Source organism: Marmota monax, unplaced genomic scaffold (genome assembly GCF_021218885.2).
Source record: "Marmota monax isolate L192 unplaced genomic scaffold, Marmota_monax_Labrador192_F-V1.1 WCK01_AAM20220418_F8-fsc00003, whole genome shotgun sequence".
Classification (NCBI taxonomy): Eukaryota; Metazoa; Chordata; class Mammalia; order Rodentia; family Sciuridae; genus Marmota; species Marmota monax.
Window position 1 is genome coordinate 7067136 of NW_026694084.1, and position 27059 is coordinate 7094194.

The following is a 27059-nucleotide window of genomic DNA, read 5'->3' on the forward strand; positions in this document are numbered from 1 at the left end:
TCAAATGTGAAGTCTTAAATTTCTGAAAACAGACAAGTACATCATTGAATTTTTACTTAAAAATCGCTGGAGAGGATTGCATTTTACTGGCAGAGCCCTCTCTAAATCTAAATAAATCTAAATCTAATAAATCTAATTGTTTGAATTCAAAGTTTTGCTTGTTGATTTGTGTTTTCCTTTAATCCTCTGTGGGCATGGGAAGCCACAGGACCATATCTTACTCATTCTAAAAAGCTTCTCATCTAATATGGAAGATTAGATCATCCTTTGGACTTTTCTTCCCCTGATAAAGTAAGCCAATTATTTTCACTATTTTTCTTTTTTAGTAGGACTCATTTGCCAGGCCTTTAATTCAATTGAGTGGTGCTACAAAAGCTATTAGAGTGCCATCTCTTTGCCTTCCCTAAAGCGGCCATCAAAACACTGGGTGTCCCAATCGCTGTGCACCTCACCACCAGTTAACAGGCTTCCATTTCCCACGGATACAATCACAGATTGTTCCCAGCAGTGCTGTATTTGTTGCTGGAGGCCAGAAAGCTCTTCTTGCACTAAATAAAGCATGGAGCATGGGAGCTACATCTAGTTGCACTCCAGCTATTAATTTTTGGGGGTGGGTGGGTAATGAGGGTAATGGTTCCAAGCTCTAAAGATCATGTATGACCTTTTTTTTTTTTTTTTGCAAATTTCATCTCTATGACTTCAGAAACATAAAACATGAGTTCTCATTATTCACAGAATGACTATAGTTGACTTGGATTCCACCTTGTGCCAAGGGATCACAGGTCCCAGGAATAAAATATTCAAGAAGTATGAATTAATGTTTATTCTTTTTATATAACTTTTTTCCTCTAAAATATCAATATTAAAGAAGCTGGAATGTCACAGGTTGCTGTGCCCCAAGAAGAGGCTGCACTGCTGACTGCTATCTCTGAGGTTAGAAATAACAACAGGTCCTACTGTGTGCCCACTGCATGCTGCACACTTTTCTCTAATTCATGGCATCCTGACAACCTCTTTAGGAGGTAGAAACTATAGTTATCCCCACTTTACAGGTGAGGAAATTGAGGGTCAGGGGTTAAATGGATGCTGCCCCAGTAGGCAGCATAACGGCTCCCCAAAGAAGTCCATGTCCTAATGTCCAAAACCTGTGGCCACATGATATTTATTATTATTATTATTATTATTATTATTATTATTATTATTATTATTTTGGCTACATGATATTACATGGAAAGGGGCTTGGCAGATGTGGTTAAGGTTATGGAACTCGAGGTGGGGAGATGATCCTGGATGATTTAAGTGGTCCAACATGATTACATAAGTCTGTAAAAGAAGAGAAGCTTCCCAGCTGCAGCAGACAGCTGCCACATAGGAAAGATGGGAGCCAAGGAACACTGGTGACTCTAAGCTGGGAAAGGCAAGGAGTCAGATTCTCCCTTGGAGGCTCTGGCAGGGAGCATAGCTAGCCTAGCAAGATCTGAGTAAGACTTCTGACCTAGAAACTAGAGTCATAAATTTGTGTTATTTTAAGCCACTAAATTTGTGACAATTTGTTATAGAATAATAGAAAAAAATTCAGGTTCTGTTACCTGAAATCTTTCCAGAGGAATGATTTTTTTTCCCCTTGGGTAATAGGGATTGAACTCAGGGACCCTTGATCATTGAGCCACATCATCCAGCCCTATTTTGTATTTTATTTAGAGATAGGGTCTCACTGAGTTGCTTAGCTCCTCATTTTTGCTGGGCTGACTTTGAACTTGTGATCCTCCTGCCTCAGCCTCCCGAGCTGCTGGGATTACAGGTGTGCGCTACCATGCCCGGCAAGGAATGGAATCTTTGGGAGGAATTTTCTGCATTGATTTTGGGTTTTCTGGATTGGTTCTCTAGTCTATTTAGATTTAGAAGCACCAGTCACCCTGTTTTCAGTGGCTTAAAGGGCTATGGCTATTAAGGAGTGAAGTGGAAAGGGACAGACACAATTTCCTTGTTGGATGCTCCATTTCCAGTATAAAAATCCAAGCATGAGTTTACCTCCTTTTCTCTTACCAAGATTTTTCTTGGAAGCATAGCCCTTTGATGCAGCATCTTTGTCCAAAAAGAATGGGCCTTGCAAATTCTCTCCTAGGCCAAGTTTGGACAAAGACTTGATCCTTGGTAATCAGTTTTATTAATTCTGCATAGAGAGGTGTTTAGAGAAGTGTGTTTGAATGTGTCCCCACCTCCCCCCAAGAGGAGGACAACTTGGTTTTGAATTCTGGCTCTCCCATTTCATATTTATATGACCTTGGGCAAGTTACTGGATCTCTCTAAGCCTCAGGTTCCCCATCTGTGAGATGTAGAGGATAATCGTGCCCCAGGTACAGGATCATTAGGCAGATAAAACATAAGACTGTAGTCGGAGCTATGCACAGTGCTCAGCTGCTCCATGAGCACGGTCTACTGAGCTGCAGAAATGTCTAATGGTGCAGACACACAAGTACTATTTGCATCCAGAAAATAAAGCAAAGAAACATGAGGCAAGAGACAACTGCATGTCTTATAAAAACATGCAGCTTTCGCCCTTCAGGTTTTAAACACCTGACAGTGGGTTGTGAAGGAGCTTTGCTAGAAAGGTTGACTTAATAATCAGCTCTGAGGTATAGGATTACCCCAAATGACAGGTTTGGCCTTTGCTTCTGCTGATTTAATTTTTTGTCTGGAGGAGCTAAAATGAGCACCATGCAGATTATTTTGTGAAGGATTTTATGTTAACAACAGAGGTTTCTATTTGAATAGTCTGTTGGAAAATCTGGGTGGGCAAAATGGCCATGATGAAGCCTGCCAAAGAACATGAAGTAATTGGGGCTTGGGGCTACATTTCCTCAAGTGGACTCTGCAGAACATGTTAACACGAATTACTCAAAAAGGCCCTTCAGAAAAGGGCTCCTTGGTCAAATAAACTTAGGGCATACAGGAGTAACAAAATCAAACCTATCTCTTTCCTCAAGGACTTCTGGCTTTTAATCTGCTGACAGAGATGATGGATTCCACAGAGGGACCTGTTATGCCATATCTCTCTAAGCCAGTCTGGCCTTGAATCCACACTCATTTTTTATTTTTGGCAAGTATCAATGAGGGGAGCTACCCATCTGAGGCAGACAGGTAGGGAGAGGTTATGTTAGTGGGTGATAAAAGGGCACTTCATTCTTCTGCTGCTAGCTGACACCAGGCTGCTCAAATCCTCTTGCAAAAGAATGCTTGATTAGAGCTCCTGGGCCTTGTGGCTGTGAGGTTTCCACTTAGTGGAAACCTGAAGGTAAAACAGACACCCATCTGTCAGGCAACACATAAGGTAAGGGATGACCCTGCCTGTAATACCATTTACAATCCCTGTTTTGAGGAGTGCAAAGCTTATTAAAATATCAAATATTTTTATTCATTTTGTAAGTTAGTTGATCAGTCCTGAAAAGCAATTCTGGTGCTATATTTATATGCAGTGTAATTACATAAACAGATGAATGATTTGTCAAAGAGTAGTCTCAATTGTGTAATTATGATCTTTGCCGTCATACGTTGCAGAAAGAGTACAGAATCTGTCATACCCGATGATTAAATGTTAATTACTTAGATGTTTAACAGATTTAAATCAAACTTCCTCTTAAGATCTCTGTATATAACTAATCACCCCCAGAGTCTTCAGAGAAAAAAAAAACATATGATGGATTAAATTCTACATTACTATAACATGAACCTATTACCCTTAAAGTCTAATCCAACATCCAGTGCTGTTCCATATTACAGACTTATTTTGTGCTATTTTATAAATACCTAGATTTAGCTACCTTTTTTTTTCCTGTGTGGCCTTTTCTTTCAAATATACTATCTTATAATTATACAATTTTACTGAAGGGTGGATCTATCCTGGTACTATAAAATTCCTGCTATAGGAATTCCTCTCTGTAACCAAGGTGTCTAGTCAGTTGAATGGATGAGTGAATAAATAAATGAATGAATTTAAGAGTTGACTCTGGAAAATGACAAAGTTTAATTAATTTCAGAGTATTTTTGTGGAAATATAAGGTTTAATAAAAAGTGGCTTTGTTCTTTTCAAATATTTTCTCTGGTGTTAACACAAGATACATCATCATGAAGCAATGCAGTTTATTTCAGAAATAAGGCTTGATCTTTATTCTTTAATCTCCAAAGGATTCAGCTAAGGCTATTAATTTTCTGACCACAGGTTATGTCACTCTTTTCTTACTGGATAAAGACTGTTTTGCCTGTAGGCAGAAAGTAGTAATGTGTTGGTAGGACTTCAAGTCTGGACTGTCATGAAACATTCAACAAAGTTTAAAGAACAGAAGTAAATCACAGGGATTAAAACTTCTAGTGTGTATAGCTGATCGATGAAATCTGATAAAGAACTGAGTTTGGTGGACAGGCAGGAAAATGAATGGGTGGGGGAAGACACGATGTACGAATGACCTCGGGAAGGCTAATCTGAGTTGGGAAGCCCAATCCTAAAGGTTGGGGTTGGGGACAGGGGCTGCGGGAGGCGGTAAGAGGTGACAGAGCTAGGGAAAAAATAAAGTCATGAGAATGAAAATCAGAGACATAACATATCAAGAACAGGTGTTTAACTAGGCAGAGCATTATGACTGACAGCTGACTAATTTATTGACCAATAATGATTCTTCCCTGAGGGTGTGCATGGTCTACTAGAATAGAACAGAAAGGAAAATAGGTGATTAAAACATAATGTGTCATACAGAGAGCCCAGAAAATGGAGCAACTATCTTGGAAATATGCTCTTTAACAGAAGATGCCCCATCTGAGCTGTGCCCATGAGGGCAAGTTTGGAGGGAGTTGCAAGGGCATGGAGACAGGGTTCCAAGGAGCTAGGACTCTGCTGGCAGAGGGAACCACAGACACAGTGGCACTGCATTATGTGGCTAAAGTGCACTAACTGAGCAGATCTCTCTTGTAGGAGAATACTTCCAGTCACGGTGTTGAGGATGAGCAACAAGAGGACAGACAAGGGATGTCTGAGCAAGGGATGATGAAAGCCTGAACGGATGCAAAGGCAATGGAAATATAAAAGAAGGGTCAAGTTCAAGAAACTTTAAAACATCCAATAGGATGAGAGGTAGAGTGGGGAGTAAAGATGTGGAAGAAGTTATGTGCAGCTCAGACTTCCAGTATTGGAAGCAGACACACAAAATATTGGAGTGAGAGAGTTTTTTTGGGAAAAGGCATCGGTTCAATTTCAGATAATTTACATTTGAGAAACCAAATATCCAAACAGGGATGAGTAATAAGTGGACAGAAGAGAACACAGGGCTGGAGCTTAGGAGAGGCCTGGGAAGGACAGGCATGTCTGGATTTGGAAGGAGGGGATTCTAGAAGATTATGGGCAGACAGCAGATGCTGCACAAAGTTCAAGAAGTGTCAGGAGCAAAAAACGCAATTCCATTTGACAAGATGTGGGAGGGATCTACTAGATTGTAAGGAGAGGAGCGAATGGGATCTGAGAGAGTGGACAGGGTTGGCAAGAGTAGACAAGCTATCTGAAAGCATCTTTTGATGGTGAAGGGAAGAAGGTAAATAGGAAAGATTGTTAAAGGGTGTATAGTTTATGAGGAATTTTTTTTTGAAAACAGAGAAAGTTAAGTATCCTTAAAGAGTAAGAGAAAGTAAAAGTGAAAGGGGTAAAGAAGTCTTTCCTATAGATAGGTCTTTATAGGAAAGATCTAAGAATATTTGTCCCAGTGGTCCAAATTATACGTCAGAGATAGTAAGATACATAGAATTCATATACTAGGAATTGCTGCTGTATTACCTGAGTTACACTTAGATCAAAACTAGTAAACATATTCCTGCAAATGCCAAGGTCACACTTTTAAATACTAGGTATATCAACTAGGATCACACTTTTTACTCGTTTTAAAAGCAGAGGAGTATACCACACAGCTTTTTGAGGTCATTTCTAATCCTAAGACCATACCTTGCCTTTATGCTTTGATTCTATTTATTGAATTCACAATTATTTTACCAATCCAAATCATGGTTAAATGCTCAGCAAGACTATCTCAGTTTTCTTCTTACTACCTGCCTGTTCTAGAGTATTTTTATTCTCCAATCTTAGTCTGTAACAAGCTACATATTAACCATTTCAATCATGTTCTCTCTTTACAATCACCTGATAACAATCACTGTATCAAATAAAGCACCCCAATTAATAGCTTCAAATGCCTGTATCAGCTCTTTTCATGTTTTCTTTACATGTCTCTCGGGATCATACTTGCTCATCTCAACCTGTTGCAGTAATTAAATAGGACTTCTTGGAAGATGCTTCTACTGCTGATTTAGTATTTCAAATACTTTGGTACTGCTCAAAAAGATTTTAATTTCAATATGTTTCTAATGCTGAGAAGAAAAAGTCATACTAGCTCTCCAACATCTGCAGACATCAGTGGTCTAGATAGTATCACTTCAGGAATAGTGGAATTTTAGAATTCTTACCACATAGACCAGGAACTGCCAGCCAACAAAGTAATACTGTATTGTTCTTGCTGAGACAGCCTGAGTTATATTTGGAGCAAAATTCACCAATAAATATGTTCCTGCAAGTGCGAATGTCATACCTTTAAATAAAACAGAAAAGACAAAGCCAACTGAAAAGGGACACTTAAAACTTTTTGTTGACTCAGACATTACCTAGAGACAGAGCATTACTTGTAAAAGTGCTGGCAGCCCCTCTCTATTAAAAATCTGATTCATCAAGCCATCCTGTAACATCACATGTTCACCAAACGGCATGACCTTTACAGGGGCATAAAATCCAGGGATTGGATGGGCCAGAAAATAACTTCTGGTTCTTCTCTGTTGTTTCAGATGAGTCCTGGCCTCTCTGGAGCTTTCCTCAAAGGTGGAGAAGATCAGAACATGTGCACATGGGCATGGGAAAACACATCTCACCTCCATCCACCTAGATCTAGATCTCAGAGCCTAGAGGACAGGCAAGTCCACCACATGATGACCTGCCCTGCACTTGAGCATCTCTGGAGCCCCTACACTCGCCCTAGTGATTTCACACTGTGAGACTCCGGTAAAATGAGTGCCTTAATCACTGCCATCTATTGGAGTTGGTTCAGCAGGAATAACAACAGGGCTGCTGACGTTGCCGCCGAATTTTAATTATTCTAATTTAGGACTGAGGGTTGCAAGGTTAGCTTAGTAAAAATGCATCGCATCATCAACCCAATGACAGGAGTGTGTTCCTTAGCATCACTTAACACTATAGAGGAGAGAGAGTGGCATGGGAGGGGTGGCTGCTGGAGGAGGGGGAGGACTTGCCTTTTCCAATAACACTGAAAACAGCTTTCTTTTCTTTCTTTTTTTTTTTTTAAATAAATAGCCATCTAAGAAAAACTAATAAAAGCAGCATTTTTTTTTCAGTATACCTACAAACAATTCAGCTTGTTTTATCACTGAGATTTGACACCGTGGAAATAATTTACAGGCAGCATTGATTCTAACCTGAGACAATTTGGTTTGTGTATAAAATCTCACAGTTTGAAGGCACTAATTTCTCATTTCTCTTAACCACATGATTTAGGTTTTGAACTCCAGTTTCTGAGAACAGTGTTTGATTTTTTTTTTCACGCAAGTTAGACAACACTTATTTGTAGAAGCTACAAATAAGTTTTCTCTAATTTTTTATGTAATATTTTGTGAAGACAGAGATTAGATACATAATTTTAAAGCTATTTCTAATGAGAACTTTTGGAATGAAAAACAATATACATTATTAAATATTGTAATAAAAGCAAACTAATAAAAGCCATACACAAGAACCTGGAGAAAAGTTATTGGTAAGTTATGTTCTTTCTTTGAAAGAAAAAAAAAGATTATATAAGATAATTATTCCAAATTAAGCTCGAAGAAGAAAGAGATTTTTAAAAAAACAATTTTCTAAACTTGGTAAAGTAGAATCAATCAATTTAATTAAAAAATACACTTTAATCAGTCTCAGAGACTTCCAACTGCTTCTTTTGGGAAATCTATATTTCTTATTTATATTAAGCTCCTCTACCAGATTTGATCTCCTCTAACAGAATCTAGCATCAATAAACTTTCCTGTTTTAATTTCATTCTGAGTTGGTAACACAGGTATATGGTACAAAATTCCAGATACAATGAAGGTGATCAGTGAAAAGTTAAATCTCTCCTATACCCTGAGGCCACCAGTTCCCCTCCCCAACATTAACCACCACCACTGGGTCCTTAGGTTTTCTTTTCAGAGATGTTTTACGCATATGTGAGTGAGTGTGCATGAGTTTTGTCATTTTATACAAATGATAGCATATTATATACACTGTTTTGCATCTTGCTTTTTTGTTTTTTCCCCACTTAACAGAACACCTTGGAAGAGATGCAGGGCAGTCTCATTCTTTGAGGTTTACATAGTATTCCATTATATGATATGATGGTAGTAGTATTTAACTTAGTTTTCCTCAATATTATCTTTGATTTACATCTGTGTCTGTGCACATCTCTATCACTATGTCTTCATTGCATTCTGAAACTAAAAACAAAATGGCTGATGATTTTGCAATTTTACTTTCAAAGTCACTTTTTACATAACATTATTTCACTTGAGCCTCACATCACTGTGAGTCTAGTAACTCTACTAAACCCATTCTTTTTCTTGATAATTTTAATTTCAGCTACTCATGACAATTGCAAAAGCAGTTCTAGATAGCTGTAACAGTTGTATGCTTGTTTATTTTGTGCCATTTGCATTTTTAATGCAATTTACTATCCCATGTGCATATTTTCCAGAGGTACTTAAAAGTGTTGAAGATAGTCATGTGTACTTCCTTAAATAAATTTCCTTAAAGTTTATCTATATCTATATTTTACTAAAAGTGGCATGGAATGTCAGTTCCTGCTATTTTTATTTCAGTGAAACCATAAATACTCTTTTGGAGGACACAGATTTCTAACTTAGAAAACTTGCTAGTTTATCTTCTTTGGCCCTGTTACCCAAAAGAGTGATATGGATATGTAATATCCCAAAGAAGCAGGCAGTAGAGATATGCTTCTGGCCCACAGGAGTGGTTACAATTATGGTCAAGACTTGGATTCCTGCAAGTCTCATCAAAGCTGAAACTGTCTCTGAAAAATTCAAATTTCATTGCAACTTGCTAGCCAGAAGAGCTCCAGCAAATTATTGATACAGCTGTAACTGGATGAGTCTCCCTGATCTCTAGGTATGAATTAAGTCATCATATCTTCTAGATCCCAAGAGGCCAGTCTGGGCAGCTGAATATGCTTGAAACTCCCCTGGAGGCTTGATGCGACACAGGACCTAGGATCAATTAGCTCGGGATGGTTGACTGTTTGCCATGAGTTAAAGGCCATCTAAGTTCAACTTAAAAATTAATCTAAAATAGTATCCCTAATGATATAGCTCAGGATGATCAGGCACTGTCACTGGAACTGTTTATAAGGAGTCAGTGGAAGGTACGGACAGGAAGGAATCATCGAGCATCTTCTGACTGCTTAGTGAAAACTTTGCCCCATTGGTCTTAAAAGGAACTGCAATGAAGGAAATGATCCAATTAACAGAACACAGAGAAGCAAATATGGCAGCACTATGTTTCCTCCCCCAGCTAACCTTGGGAACTGGTGTATGAAGCACCAAGATCTGGATATTGGAGATGGCCCAAAACAGAGCAGCTGGGCACTGTGGGTAAACTTCAGGTGGGAGTCCATGTCTGGAGCTGAACACTACTCACCACTCAAGGAAGTGCCTCATCTTTCTCCCTCACATCCCAACCTGCAGCAATTATGTTTTCTGATCAAATATGATGCAAGTTACTTAAAAGTTGACAGTGGAGATTCCACATTTAGCTTGACAGAATATACAAGCAATGAAACTTTCTTGTATAAACTTGGCCTATGTGCAAAACAGGTATACAAGCAAAACAGGTATACAAGCAAATTCCTACACTATTTATGGTAGGTGTATACTAGGTATCCTGGGAGAGAATGTACTAAGGCAAGGTAATCCTTTTTATTAAGGTGATATTCTTAGAACTATTGATTTCATCAGCAAGTATGGCCAACATGATTGTTTTATTATGATCAGAATAATATTAAAACATGATAATAGAAACTATATAGCTAATACTAATAAGCACAATTCTATATTCTAATTTAATCCTTACAACAAATCCGTGAAAAACTATGACAGTAGTCCCCCCTTATCCACAGTTAATAAATGCTAAGGCCCCCAGTGGGTGCCTGAAATCTCACATAGGACTGAATCCTATGTATGCTGCTTTTTTCCCTATGTCTACCTACCTATAATAAAGTTTAATTTATGAATTAGGCAAAGTAAGAGATGAACAACAATAACTAATAATACAATCTAATAATTACAATATGCTTTAATAAAATTTATTTAAAACTTATGAGTTGTTTATTTCTGCAATTTTCCATTTAATTTTTTTCAGATTGTAGTTTACTATGGGTAACTAAAACCACAGAAAGTAAAACTGGATAAGGGGAGGACTATTGTTTACTATTATGTAATTATATTATTAAAACATACGCTGTATATGCCATACAGTATTCAATATGCATGATATTTAATGTATAATCTTAAACTATTACTATCTATATTTAACAAATGAGGAAACTGAGTCACAAAGAGAATAACTATTTTGCTTGGGGTTTTCCAACTAATATGTTGAGAACTTGGATTGGAACCTAGGAAGTCTGTTTTCTGTTTCATTCCTCTGCCTCTTGTATGCATTAAGGGGTAGGGCTGCTGAATGGAAAGCTCAAACTGTCATTCACATGGTAGTCTAAATGAGTAGAGCCCCCCACAACTGTACAGATCACCAACAGGCCAGAAATAAGGAAACGATTCCTTCCGGCAGAGGTCTCTGGGGTCCCTGACTAGTCTCACATAATTTTGGGGGCTCTAATGTTCATTTAGAAGAGCATTCCCAAATTGGTGTTCCCTGAAACCAGTTTTCAAAAGGTGGAGGCCTCACCAAAAAAGGCCCAAATGAGTCAAATATTATTTGGGAAGAAGCAAGCTAAATGAATTTGAGTAGTTCTTTCACTAGAAGACCTCTCAGATCTACTAATGTGTTGATGTTCACACGGATTGCATAAGGAGCATGTGGTTGTCATATTTCCAAATCATTTTTGACCGTTTATATTTCCCTGAAGTAGTGCTTTAGGGAATATTTTCTACTGTGGGAAATACTTGACTTGTAACTGGCCTGGCTGTGAGAATGCAGCCCTTGTTTCAGGAGGTGCCTGGTCTCCTATTGCAAAAGTCTCCCGTAGACACCTGTGGACAGGAATGAAGTATAAATGTGTTCACAGGGAACCAAGCCTAGAATTGGGTTCCTCCTGGTGCTGCTGTTTGCTGGCACCTCCAATGAGCTGATTCCCCTCCCACCCCCCAGGGGGTGGGGTGTCTTTCATTTCAAGATTGATGTGCAGGGCTGGGGGTGTAGCTCAGTGGTACAGCACTTGCCTCGCATCCAGGATCGATGATATACATTTCTTCTTCAATTAACATCCTGTTTTCTATACTAGTTTTCCCTTTCACTAAAACCTGGAATCTCCTTGCTCACTAAAACCTGGAATCTCCTTGAATCTTGAACTCACTCCCCAGTTGGATGCCAAGTAGTATTAACTGCCTATTTTATAACTTGACCTGACTTCTGGGAGCCTCCAGAGTCTTAAAATATTCAACTAACCTCACTCCAAACAAAGTTGATTCCTTCAGTCCTCAAAATAAGTACCTTGGTTAACAGGAAACCAGTCACTGCTCTTTGGGATACCAGAAGTCACAGAGTAGACTGGACTGCTTAACTCCAGACATTTGGGACTACCCTCCAATAAATGCAGCCATTCCAGACTCCTCGAAGGAACCCTAGACTGGGAAGTCTCAGTGATACAGGGAATCCAAATGGTCCTGGCTCTGCCATCAGAAAGGCTCCCATTCTTGAGGTATCTGAAACCAAAATGTCCAATCTGTCCTTCCAATTAGAAATGATGCTTCATTTGGCTGCAATACTCTTCTAGATTCTGGACCCAAACCACAGTGATCTCGGGTGCGTGAGAAGGAAGGAAGGAGGTGGCCTTCATCTCGCTATTAATCCCTTGGCTTCCCATCTGGGGAAACCCTTTGTAGGTGACTTGAAGTAATCCAGTTCCTGGTCTCTTGGGGAGTGCTGATGAGTTAGTTGACTGCAGTTTTTATTTCTATGATGACATTATCTGGGCTCAAATCAACAAGGATCTCAGACTATTAGGTTTGAGACTTTTGATGACTGGGAGAAGAGAGAGGAAAATACTATAGTTTTTGGCTGGTCAAAGGGGAGAGAAATCTGGTGCTTTTAAAAAGGAAAAATAATCATTAAAATAATTTAAAATTATTAATCCACTAAGAATCAGAGCAGAGTCCAATGCTTGTCATTGAGTTAATAATAGTTGGCGATTCCTTTCAGACATAGCTTTTGTGAGGTCATTTTTTGAGGCTAGTGGTGAAAAGCTTCATAGCCACAGAGCAACATTTGGCAATAAATTAGTTCAGCTTGTTTCCACATGGCCCCAAAATCTTTATTTGTTCCATTGTGAAAAACAAACTTTCATTTGCTTGAAGCAGGGAAAAATAAATGATTTTTCTTCTCACATTTTGACAATTTAATTTTTTAGCATGCTCATACGTTAATCTTTAAGAAACACCAGTAACTACTCTTTTCCCTGTTTGGTTTTAGACCCTGTAAAGGGGGAAAAATGCATTTTTTGCTTTTAACAGAAAGAGCTTAATTTTCTCAAGGCAACAGCAATAAAGGTCCAAAGGAAATATATTGACTTAACACATTACTGAACACAGTTGGGTAAAAGTCCTTCCCTGGACTTCTGTAAGTATAAAGTGATCTTATGATATTGCTTGTCAGAGGAAAATGTGTGAAATATGTGACTAAATCCTGTTTTATTGTATGCCACTGATTAAAGGCAAGAACTGATCACTTTTAACTGTTGTATGAAACAAATGTGATACAAGTGATGTAGCCATATTCCAAAAACATTCAGTTAGAAAGGGATAAAATTCCCAGAGTTCTGGGAAATGTTACCTGGACTACTAAAGGTAGAAAAATATTCTAATTCCTCTGATTAACTAGCAGGGCACAGTGGTGGTTGCTGCTGGTTGTAAAAGTAATAACAGGAACAGCTAACATTTTGAGTTCTTATTATGGAATAGGCCATAATTTAATCCTGTGAGGTAGGTAATATTAACCTTCATTTTAAAGATGAGGAAATTGAGGCTTATAAGAGCTTATTTTATTAACTCTAAAAATAATAACTATGAAAATAACTTATTTATTAACTCTGAAAAAGTCAAACAGTTCTCTGATGCTGGAGACTCACCCCAAACCATTATGCTACAGTTTTACTAGGTGGACACTGTTAGAATACTGGCCCATCATGCACCAGTTAGATGGCTCTTTAACCTAAGTTTCAAATTTTGCTTCTGGAAATGGAGTGTTCTACATTTAAATGAGATAATCCATGAACAGCACACCATAGTACCTGGCAAGAATAAATGTTCAAAAGATGTTAGCTGTTTTTAACATATAAAAATTATTAAAGAATTGATTTGAAGTTTTACTTTGTTTTCTTGGTGTGTGTGTGTGTGTGTGTGTGTGTGTGTGTTTCCCCATTTCTTATTGTTTTAGTATTACCTCTTGGGAATCTCTTGGATATGAAGGTGATCATAGTAATCATAACAATTACAGTGAGAGAGTTTTACAGTTCTCAAAGTGCTTTTATGTGAGTAATCCAATTTGATTTTCAAAACACTTTTATGTATTTGTCAGCAAACTGAGGCTTAGAGAAGTAATACTTATGTATATGTGGTTGGCCATATAGTAAAAAGCCGAAGTTGAATCCAGATTCAAATCCATTAGAGTGAATTTAATTAGATCCTTTAATTTGTTAAATTAATTTGTTGTTTCTAGTAATGTTTAGTTAATCTTGGATTTTTTTTAAAGTACATAGCAAATCATCTGTACATACTGATATTTCCATCTTTTCCTTTTCCATAGTTATGAGTTTTTCTTATTTTTCTCCTAATCCTTAAAGGTAGCAGATAGTACAGTTAGTAAACAGACACTTACTTTGCCACTGTTGTACCTTTGTGGACGCTCCCTGGATTAGTCTCTCTATGTGACCCCTTCATGTCCTTGGATGTGGCCTATGCCTGTCCTATTCAGTAGTCAGGACTGATTTAAATGTTGATATAAAAAATTCTCTCTGATCTTCAGAGAGATTACTTCTCTTAATTCTAACCTAGTGGTTCTCAATTTGGCATAATTGTGTCCTTTAGGGGCACTTAGTAATGTCCAGAGACACTTTTGATTGTGGTAAGTGGGATAGAGGGTGCTAGAGATATCTAGTAAGTAAAGGTCTGTAGGGTGATAAACACCCAGCAATGCAGTGAATATCCCCCTACAGCAAAGAATTAGGGAGCCTGAGATGTCAGTAGTGCTGAGATCCACAAACACTGTTCTAAACTAATGGCTCATGACATTATGATATACATTGTTTTCTACTTCTAAAAAACTTGTGTGTGTGTGTGTGTGTGTGTGTGTGTTTATTTTGGTAACCAGTATTGAACCCTGGAGTGCTTAACCACTGAGCCACATCCCCAGCCCTTATTTTTTATTTTGAGACAGGGTCTCACTACATTGCTTAGGACCTCACTAATTTGCTGAGGCTGCTTTAAACTTGTGATCCTCCTGCCTCAGCCTCCTGAGCTGCTGTGCCACACTACCTAGCTTCTATGTATTTCATTATGAATTGTAAATTATTTAAGGGCAGGGATTCAGTCCTAATTATCATTTTACTAACAATATTCAAGACAGTTAGCAAATCTTCCACTATATCCATGTATATTATCTCATTAAGTCATATTAATTTAATCGGTAACTAACCACCCACTACGAAAGATAACAGGTGTTAGATAAAAGTATTCAATGTTTCCTTAAGACATTTGATAAATGACAATATCAACATAGGATCTGCTTTTTTAATTTATGAAACTTGGGCATTGGTCATTCTTACTTCTGATTGCCTATGACTTCCGTAAATGATTCCATAAACCACAACACATAAAAAAGAATATAGAAAAAATAATATGCTGCAAAAGATACAGTTCACATATGAATACATTTTAAAAAACATTTTAACCATGAAAAATTTGACAATGTTGACTAAAAACTCTACTAGCAGAATCAAACCAAGGAGGAAAAGAAAAAGTGAAAACACTTTCAAGACATCAGGCTCAAGGGAAACATGATCCGGGAGAACAAATGCTCAACATACCAACACTGGTGTCACATTTAGAGCTCACATTTTTCGAAAAATATGATCTCCCTGGAAGAGGGCAGGCATTGTTTTATTTCAAGTGCCTAAAGTATCTGTATTCATTATCATATGTCAGCAGCAATTCAAGCAGGATTTTGTCAAGGAATAAAATATGAAACTCTATAATTCTTCTCACCAATGATATTTCCAACAAAAGCAAGAAGACACAATGAATAAATGATAGCTTCGCAGTGTAACAGAAATCTCTTTTATAGCCAGGAAGACTACTTTTATTTTATTTTCATTTTCTATTCATCATTCACTTTATTTATTTTTTCATTGACTTTAGACTTAGTTCTACCAGACCACTCCTTCCTCCATTACTCTCTTTGTTTTCTATTAACAACTGTATTTTCAAAATTTGGAAGAACAACCCTCTGTGTTACCTTTGCAAGGAGTTAAATACCATAGGTAATTACTTGGTAATTAATTATCTTATTTTGTGTGGTTTTCACTTTTATACCATACAAATGCAACAATATAGAAAGCATATCCTTTGAAGTGGAACAGTCTATTAGGCAACACAGAAATTTTCATTGAATTTTATGTTCATAAAATTTTACAACATTAATAATAACAACAGTACAAAATGATAGCTATGACCAGTAGCATGAGCCACCGTCACAATGAAAATATGAGTATTTCAGGTGAGAAGGGACGGCAGTTCCAAGGCAGAATTACAGTCACATCTAAATGAGATCTGCAGCCATTTCATAATTTTCCCCTAGTTTTAAATCACACATTTTTATGGCTACTATTATTTATTTCCTGGTCAAGCAATGTTATAATTACATGAATTAAACAATTACTCACCCAGTAAATCTGAGGCTCTCAAATTTTCTTTCAGAAACATAACAGAAATAATGGCACTACCTATAAAGAAAATGGCCATTAGTGCTAGTTCTAATATAAAAACATATACTATGCAACTCCATTTGAAAGAAGTTAAAGCATATTATGCCTCATGCCTGACTAGCTCTGTCCTGAGTAGAGACACCCAGCAGACTTCCTTCTCCCTGATGAAGATACCTAAAGATGGGCCTGGTTTACAGGAGATCTAGGACAGTGTGGCTGGGACAATGCCTGGTATAAAAGGAGAGCTTGATAAAGCTTCTGAATGACTACATAAATGAATGGAAAGAAAGAAGGAAAGGGTGGGAAATATGTAATCATAATTCACAGAACCCTTGGTGTAGTTTCGTGCTCTATGGCTTTGACACATGCAGCTCTGTCCCCATTCTATGATCAAATCTATATTCAAGCATCACTACTGGAATCTCTCAGCAAAGTTGACCGCTCTACCATTATGCTGAAATGACCCCTACATCGAGTTTTTCATGATAACTAAGAGTTAGTTTCTAGTTTTTGCCTAAAAGTCCGTCAGTTCCTTTTGGTCTGAGATGTCTTATTCATTTAAGATCCTCAGTGTATAGCTGGTATCTAGCATATAGTAAGTTCAATAAGTGATCACTGCATGAAATGAAATAAGTGAGATCCCAGCCCTGAAACTGCTGACTCTTGTCATGTTTTGGACTTTTCTTGCCACAACCAGTGCTGCTGAACTTGCATCCCCATACCTGAGGCAGAGCCTGCTGCTGTGACCTCAGGGAGCAGGACCAAACTGAACCTCTCTGTGTTGTTCCTCATCTGGGGCTATTTCTTTATGAGTAAAAGCATTAAAGAACTTAGAATTGCAATAATAAAAAAAATACACAACATAATTTTTCTTCTAAATTTTTGCCCAAAATTACTAGCTAGGATTTTTTTTTAAAAGCATATTAGAGGGGCTGGGGATGTGGCTCAAGCGGTAGCGCGCTCGCCTGGCATGCGTGTGGCCCGGGTTCGATCCTCAGCACCACATACAAAGATATTATGTCCGCCAATAACTAAAAAAAAATAAATAAACATTAAAAATTCTCTCTCTCTCTCCTCTCTCTTAAAAAAAAAGCATATTAGAATGAAAAAGAAAAAAGATCAATCACTTTATTCTTATGTTCAACTGAGTCAATACACTCTGGATTCTGTATTTTATTCATCTTTTGTGTTTTCACTAGTTATAAAAATATGCTTGATAAATACACTATGGAATGTCATTAAATACAGTATTTTAAAATTATTACATTATTTAAAATAATACATTATTTTAAAATTATCCATTCTTACTTACATAAGGGATAATCATTGGTTTATAAATTGTTTTACTCTTTAGGCTTTCTATCTCTTCCTACTTTGTTTGGGGCTATTTTATAACTCTTCAGGAGGCCTAAAAGGGTTGATCAGACTGTGAAAGGACATTTTACATGCAAAAGATATCTTAGCTATCCTCTGGGATTTTCGGTTTTTTTTTTTTTCAGTAAAAATAGAGAAAAAAATCATAAAATAATATCATCATCTAGAGAAAATTACAGTTAATAATGTTGATGTTTTTATTTTTATCTAGTTGAGATTAAACTATAATACAGAATTTTCTGTTTTCTCAGTCATCATATTAGAAATAATTTGCCATGTCATTAAGAATTTTTCATAGACATAACTTTAATGTCTGAATAATAATCCATTCAATGGATGCTATAGCTAAATTTGAGTATGACTATGTCTGGCATTCTGGCAATTTATTTAAAACAAAATAACAGGGGCTGGGGATGTGGCTCAAGTGGTTCGATCCTCAGCACTACATACAAACAAAGATGTCGTGTCCACCGAAAAAAACTAAAAAATAAATCTTAAAAAAATTCTCTCTCTTTCTCTCTCTCTTTAAAAAAAAATTAAAAAATAAAACAAAATAACACATTTACACCAAGAAATCTTCATTTAAGATAAGCTGGCACCAAAAACCCCCAAATAATCCAATCAATAAATAGCCAAAAGAACTAAATAGGCACCTCAATACAATGGGTCGATAAATATATGAAAAAATGTTCAACATCTCCAGCAATTGCAGAAATGCACTAAAAAGAAAAAAAATTAAAAAGATAAGCTGGGATACTCATATGCTTTTTTTCCATTTTTCCCCCTTAACCTAGTCTTTCTCATTTAAGTTGATCCTTGTTCTGATAAACTTTTCCAGGCAGGTTATTTATAGAAATGGAAGTTTGACTCAAAGTAAACTGAGCATGGGAAATGTTCATCAAGTGCGTGTCTAAAGCATTAGAGCAAGATTTTTGTAGATTAACTAATGTATGGATATGTAGCTAATTAAATGAAAAATTGAGTTTGGGACAGGTACAAAAAGCATATGAAAAGCTTCTATTTTAGGTTTGGAACAAAATGATTCAGGAATAATTGGGTCCAAAGAGGTAGTCTGTGTATTCACTCTCTGATCCACTCACCTAACAAACATTTATATTACAGCAGAACTGGAGCCCGGCATCCATACCTGCTTCTTCCCAGTCCAGAGCTCATGCTTTTTTTTAAAAAAATTTATTGGTATATAATAATTATACAGAATAGTGGGTTTCACTGTGGCATATTTGCACATGGTACTTTGATCTATTTCATTCCCCAGGACCTCCACTCCTCCCACCCACCCCCGCCCCTTTCCTTTACCCTAATGGCTCCCTCTATTTTCATGAGATTCTTTTCTCTCCAACTTCCACATATGAGAGAAAACATATGACCCTTGACTTTCAGAGTCTGACTCACTTTGCTTAACATAATGCAGAGCTCTTTCTAGTATACTGCATGCCATTTCTTCCCTTGAAGTCAGAAAAGACAGCTTTTCTTTTCCTTTTGTTGCTAAGCCACAGTTTCATAAACAATTTTACTTTCAGAAGGAAGAGGGAAAAATGTAACATGGGAAATAAATTCATTGCTTAAAGCACAAAGGACATGAATATAACAGAAAACTTGAAATATACTACATTCATTACACTGTATCAATTGCGATAAAATAATTATGTTTCATGAAATATAAATATACTCCTCTTTTTTTTTCCAAATTTAAAAGTCTAATGTACTTATATACTGACTTAATGACATTTTTCTCTTTTTTAAGAGGACATGAGCTTTTAGATAAGAGAATAATATTTTATTTATATAGTAAAGTAACAAAAAGAAACATTCTACAAGGACACATTTACTTATAACTCATTTATATGCAAATCATGGTAAAAAAGGAGCTGTGCTGAGCAAAAAAAGTCAGTATCTGGGCAACAGTTAATAACATGGCTTCTAAGTAGAGGAGTAAATTTTTTAAATGAGAAAAAATTAAACTGAAGTACTCCTATACATCTTGGCAATCAGATACCTGTCCAATTCAACTTTCTTGATTAGCTGCTATAATAACTACTGCCTAATGAACAACTAGGAAGGTATATTAAAAAATGGAGCATTTCAATATTTCAATATTCAAAAATAGAGCATTCCACAACCAATAGTTTAAAAAGCACTAAAATGGAACACATCTGCAAAATAACAGATGTGCAATAGATGTGATTAAACTACAGTTATTATTGAGGTTTACTTCAGCATTCGGTTCTGTGTACCTTTTTGATTTTCGATTCAAGGTTTTTTTGGGCAGAGGCTCAAGAATGTTTTTCCATGTAGCCTTCAGAAATGTTATGGTTTTGATAATAGGTGTGAGACAATGCAAGAAAGTTCAGAGGTGAAATGATTGGGTTATGAGAGCCTTATCAGTGCATTAATCCCCTGATAGGGATTAACTGGTGATGGCAGGCAGGTAGGGTGTGGCTGGAGAAGGTTGGTCATTAGGGGTGTTCTTTTGGGGTACATATTTTTTGAGCTGAACTTAGTTTCTCTCTGTTTCCTGTGCCATGTCCTGAGTTGCTTCTACCACACTCATCCACCATGATGTTCTGCTACACATTAGAGCAATGGATACAGCCATCTATGGACTGAGACCTCTGAAACTGTGAGCCTGAAAATAAACTTTTCATCCTCTAAAAGTGTTTGTGTCAGTTCTTTTGGTCACAGCAGTGAAAAAGCTGACGAAAACAAGAAGACATGAAATGCTCATTGGCCTTGGTGCTTAATCACAAAGTACCAAGATGGGTGTAATGAAAACCAGGAGGTGGGGCGGGGGCTGTAGCTCAGTGGTAGAGCGCTTGCCTAGCAGGTATAAGGCACTGGGTTTAATCCTCAGCACCACATAAAAATAAATAAATAAAATAAAGATATTGTGTCCATCTACAACTAAAAATATTTAAATAATAAAAAAAGAAAACTAGGAGAAAAATGCATATTCAATAATGTTGGAAGGTTAATAATATGTCCCTCCAGGTATATAGGCTATTTTCCCAGGCAAAACTCATTGCCCACAGTCAATAAACTGTTATTCTTGGCAAGTGAGAAATGTCTACAAAACTTGACACCCTTTCCCCCCAAGCTTCTAAAAAATTGATGGTGAACTCTGCTGTTGCAGTTGCCCCAAGAATCATCCTATCTTGAGGCCTATGTAAAAATTTTGTGAAAGGGGCTTAATTTGACCTGTCTTCCACTCCTTCTTATTTTATTTTCCTTAAGGAAATGCTCAGTTAGAAAAAATGAGTCTGATTCATGAAAATGCTGTGAAGTGGAATGAGGACAGGAATTAACCAAAAAGACTTCCTTTCTTCGGTTACTCAAACTATCACTGTGGGTGAACAGCAGGGGGTCCCACTGAAGGATGCTGGAGCCAAGACACTGATGAGGAGGCAAGGCACTGATCTGAGAGGGCAGAACACCTGGCTCTAGTTTCGACTCTCAAGAATAAGCTATGCAACAGCTCATGGATTAACTTCTTATCTTCTGGGTTTTATTTCTTAAACAGGTGAGATAAAGCACATTTGTTTTGTGGCTTCCAATTACCCATGCTGTTTGAATATGTTATAAATAGCCAGTTATTTAAGAGAACATAGATCAAGCTGTGACCTTTGTGTTTTTCAAGCAACTTGGAGTATATTATTGATAAGCAAGAGGCAGGTCTTCTGTTTTCCAAGATAGCCAGGTTCTGTGTAGCACCAAGTTATGAGGCATTGCCCTGTCCTTACTAAGTGATGAATCAGGTGTACCCACACCAATAGGGGAAAAAACCCCAATGGATAATGAATGGTTAAGAATACAAATAGTTCACAAATAGGAGTAGACAAAGAGGAAAAAAAAGTCCAACTAAGTCCAATTTCACCAGTAATAACAGGCAAGATAAAGCCAGGTGCTATTTCACACACAATTGCAAGGCTGAGTGCTGACAAGGGCTCAGTACTTCTCCAACTGTTAGTGTCATTGTAAATTGATACAATCCTTCTAAAGAGTGATTGCACAATGCCTCTCAAGAGCATCAAACTATTCAAATTGTTTGACCTAGTAATTATGCATCTGGGAATCTGTCCTAAGGAACTATTCCAAAAAACAGAAAAGAGGTTCAAGCTTATCACTGCCAAATTATTCTTCCTAGTGGAAAACTGAGCAATCTAAATGCTCAGCAATAATGGATAGAATATTAAATAGTCAATAAACATTATGATGCAAAATTACATAGTGACATAAAAATGCTTACACTGTAATATTAAGAAAGAGGAAATTATGTCTACACAATGATATATAAAAATGTATACATAATAATGGTGACTATATATTCTACTGAGAGTTTGGCATGGAATAATTAACTCCTTCTATCCTCCCTAGGAGAGAGGTATTGTTATATTCATTTTATAAATGAGAAAGCTGAGGCTCAGAGAGGTCACATAGTAACTCCAGGGCCAGGCACAGAGGCCATAATGCATTTTTTTTTAAAGGTGAAAGGTTATATACAATTATATTAGACACCAGAAATACATTTCAGTGACTGATTCAGTGATACATTTTAGTGTGGTGACTATACTTAATATGTATTATATATTTCAAATTGCTAAAATAGATTTTAAACCTTCTTGACAGATATGCTAATTGCTTTGATTTGGTCTTTCTATACTATACATTAAAACACCTATTTGTATCCTATCCTATTATATATATAATTATTATTTGTCAATCCAAATTTTTTAAAAAATTAAATTCAAAAACTAAAATTAAAAATTAAAAAAATATCATACCAAAATGCAAACAGTGGTTTTGTACAACATTGGGGGGGAGTATGGATAAAAGACGGCACAAACACTATCCATAGGGAAAGGACATAATACATTATCTTCTAGTGTTTTCTCTGGTGCAAAACAGGACTTCTGTGAGGCAGTCTATTAATGTATTCACTTTGCCTTGAGGTTCTAATGCTTTATGTTTAGGAAGAATCTCAGCAACAATTAAAATGGACTGACTTCTCTTGGTGAGCCATCTGTTCTCTTTTTGGCTATCAAATATCACTCTGATTAGCAATCAGAATGGAGAGTCACTCTGATGGATATTCTGATTCAGATTTCTAAGAGAAAATAAAGGTCAAGCAAGTTTGGTGGCTTCAGGCAAACCAAGTTTCTATGTAGAGGGGCCAGGCCCAGGAGTAGGGATGTGCCCTGGCACTGGGCTACTGAAGAATCAAACTCTACCTAAGAAACTAAACAGACACTTCACAAAAGAAGAAACACAATTGATCAACAAATATATGGGAAAATGTTCAACATTTCTAGCAATTACAGAAACACAAATCAAAACTACACTGAGATTTCATCTCACTCTAATCAAAATGGCAATTATCAAGAATAAAAGCAACAACAATAATGTTGGTGAGGATATGGAGGAAAAGGAACACTCATACACTGCTGGTGGGACTGCAAATTGGTGAAACCATTATGGAAAGCAGTATGGAGATTCCTCAGAAAACTTGGAATGGAACCACCATTGACCCAGCTATCCCACTCCTCAGTTTATACTCAAAGGACTTAAAATCAACATACTACAGTGACACAGCCACATCAATGTTTATAGCAGTTCAACTCACTCACAATAGCTAAACTATGGAAACAACCTAGGTACCCTTCGACAGATGAATGGATAAAGAGAATATTATGCTGCCTTGAAGAAGAAGGAAATGATGGCATTTGCCTATAAATGGATGGAGTTGAAGAATATCATGCTATGCAAAATAAGCCAATCCCAAAGAACCAAATGCCAAATGTTTTCTCTGATATGCGGATGCTAATTCACAATAAAGTGGTGGGGTCTAGGGAAGAACAGAGGTACTTTGGGTTAGACATAGGGGAGTGAAGGGAGGGGAGGGGGTATGGGACTAGGGAGAATAGTAGAATGTGCATATATGATTACATGACTGGTGTAACTCTACGACATGTACAACCAGAAGAATGAGAAGTTATACTCCATGTATGTATGATGTGTCAAAATGCATTCTGTCATGTATAACTAATTAGAACAACAACAAATAGAATCACCCCTGAATTTGCCCTTCATTTACCTCCTCTCTGACATCACTCAGTTTCTGAGGTTCCAAGACCAGCTGTTATTCTGGAAGTTATTTAGCTTAATAGGGTCAAGAATAGATGCTTTAAATTCACAGTAGATCACAAGAGAGAGAAAAAACAAAAACTCTCTAGATTAATCTGGTGCACAGGAGTTCAGAAAGGTTGTATAAACTTGTTTTGGGGTTTCCACTGTCATTACTACTAATGGGGATTAGGAAATGAGAACTTAAGCATCAAATTTCACTTAGCAGAAAAACCCAAAGGCAAATTTTAACATGTTAGATTAGAACTTTGTGTCTGTAAAATAATAGATAATGGGCATTTGCTTTTTCAATTTGTAACATTATGACATGCATTTTTTACTTAAATTCTTTCCCTCCCATGATTTTTAAAAATTTAATAGCACAGAAGAGAGTTATAAGAAGTATTTAAATGTCTGTGGCATGGTTATTTTAAAGTGATTTTGATTGCTTTTATTTATTTCTCTTAGCTTTTTGCCCCTTATTACCTTTTTTTTTTTGGTGGTATATTGGGGATCAAACTCGGGGTCTTGTGCTTCCAAGGCAAGTGCTCTGCCATGCAGCTACATTCTCAGTACCTCTGTTACCACTTTTTAAAGACAAATCTAACCCAAAGTTAAAATATCCATTGATTACATTTTACTCAGATGTGATTATGAATATGATTCTTATCTGATTTCATGGGGAAGAAAAAAACCCTTTCAAAATGTAACAAACCAGATGCCTGCAGGGGCCAGTTAGGTAATCTCTAAAGAGGAAAAACAATGAGGATTGGTAGGATGTGGTGAAGAAGGTCAGTGGAGCCTTGGTGAACTAAACGATGGTGGCAAGTCCAGTGCCACCAAATCTGATTCTGTAAGACAAAAATCCAGGCTGTGTGACATGGTCTCATTTTTAAGCATGGGAAATTATATTCTTTAAAAGTATTGTTTGAGCTAAACAACACACAGCAGTGACCAGTTCTAGTTTAGAGGCCACCAGTGTGTGAACTCTGACCTAATCTGCAAATGAAAACTCTACCAACTTTTAGTGCTTAACCTCTGTGATCTTAGGAGAAACCAGGATATATGTTTATAATATAGGAAAGTAGAAGACAAAATAGTTTAAACAAATCAAAAAACCCTTTCTTTTATTTAAAAAAATAACTATGACATGAAAAGAACATATTTACATAATAATGCTACAGACAGAACCTCACATGTAAATATCTGGCTTGTGGTTTCTGACCACTCATAATGGCAACTTTATTGTACTGCTAAAAGCAAACCACAAAAACACTTTCATGTCAGTCACAATCAAGCTTCAAGCACGTGGGCATACTGAGCGTGCTCACAGGCTCCACCAACTCTAACCATAGGAGGTACTGCTCTATAATTATCATTCCCCATTAACTGTAGAATTTTAGGGGGAAGAGTATGTCAATTACAATGTACTCCATGGATTCAGGATTTGGAGCTCTGAGGATGTGACAGTTTGAAAAATGTCTGCTTACGGAAAGAAAAGATGTCCTACCAACCACGTTGGCAGGAAGAGAAGAGTCAAGAAACTCACACTGATGAAAAAATGCTTTTGTCATTTACTGAAGATAATGAAGACATAACCATTATTAGGAGGCAATTTACATAAATACAGATGAGGAAATTTACCTGGACTAAGAACAATAATCCTTTCTTTTCTACATTTTTCTTGGCATGCACTAATGATTAAACTTGAAAAGACTCCAAAAAAGTAAAAATACCACCACTGACAAGATTAATATTGTATTATAAGTTTAATAGCACATTACTTCATCATTAGCAATTTCTCTAGAAATATTTTGTGGCATTCTCAAAAAATAAAGATGGGTGGAAAAGATGTTTCAAATAAAGTTTTAGGCTTCAGGAATGCTTTCTGCTGAGAGTGTATGAGCAGACATAAAATTAAAACGTCAGAGTTTTATTCCACAGTTTATGTAGGCTGGTTTTTGGACAAATGTGCTGAAGAGACAATTCAGCAAGCCATTTAGCAAAGGAATATTTTCTACATGTTTCAAGCATTAAAACCAACGTCCATGTGAACTGTCACTATCACAAGCATCCAGGAGGTTTTGGAGATGCTGAGACTTGATCCAGGCTGGCACTAAGCTCCATGCTGTGAAGAACAGAGAATTTGTGGCATCTAGGTTTGTGTAATGCTACAGGTCACTTGCTCATTGGTCTGTTTGTGTTTCCTTTCATTTGTTTCTAATAAAAATCTTGGAGACCAAAGTTTTTGCTTGACACGACTTCTTTGGAATTCCAAAAGGCCTCACTAGGGTTTTCTGGCTACACTATGACCACTGTCTAATGGATTGCAGATACATTTCAGCTTAGGGCTTCAGAGAAGCACACAGAAATACATGAAACAGGGGCTGGGGAGGTGGCTCAAGCGGTAACGCGCTCGCCTGGCATGTGCAGGACGCTAGGTTCGATCCTCAGCACCACATAAAAATAAAATAAAGATGTGTGTCCACCATAAACTAAAAAATAAATATTAAAAATTTTTCTCTCACTCTCTCTTAAAAAAAAAGAAGAAAAAGAAATACATGAAACAGCATGTATTCTATATCCTGAATTTCAGTTTGGGCAACAGCTAGCATGTTAGGGAAAATTAGAGATGGAGAATCCTTGTTGATCACCGGTCTGTCTCACTATCATTCTCTCAGTGCAGTTCACACCCCAACCTTAATCCATATAAGCCCAGTAACAGGGTTTCTACTTCTCTTAGGAAGTTATTCTAGGGCCAAGGAGAATTAACTGCTATTAATTTCATCTTTCCATATAAAATCCCAAGGGTTTAATTTCATATAATTCATCCTAAATTCAATCTTCTTATTACTTTCTTCTATTAAGCTTGGCCATGTTAATAAGGTAACAAGTTTTTGTCTTTTAAAAATTGTTTTTTGGTAGTTGTAAACAGACAGAATGCCTTTATTTGTTTATTTTTTTCATGTGGTGCCCAAGATTGAACCCAGTGCCTCACACGTGCTAGGCAAGTGCTCTGCCACTGAGCTACAGGCCCAGCCCAATAAGATAACAAGTTTATGAGTCTCACAGAGCACCCGGCACAGTGGAGCTTCATTCAGAATTAGTTTCTTACCTTTAACTACTTCACCTAAAGTATTTCCAGAATTTAACTTTTTCAGTTCTGTCCCTCTGAGTATACTGATTTAAAGTAATTGAAAAATGTCATTGGTGCTTTCTGTCTTCCTTTTGTTCTCCCAGTCCCTGCA

The 27059-nt window shown here is 36.9% G+C and overlaps 1 protein-coding gene across 2 annotated transcripts in view; it reads right to left on the reverse strand.

The window, feature by feature from the left end:
- The window catches only part of Nipal2 (NIPA like domain containing 2), a 73780-nt gene that overhangs the window by 21823 nt on the left and 24898 nt on the right, over positions 1-27059 (reverse strand). The window contains exons 4-5 of one of the 2 annotated variants that reach the window (XM_046464947.2): positions 16258-16317; positions 6502-6623 (exon numbers count right to left, since the gene is read on the reverse strand). In XM_046464947.2, the coding sequence (XP_046320903.1) occupies positions 6502-6623; positions 16258-16317 (182 nt within the window). The remainder of the gene's footprint in view (positions 1-6501; positions 6624-16257; positions 16318-27059) is intronic. The other variant, XM_046464948.2, reaches the window with a different exon arrangement.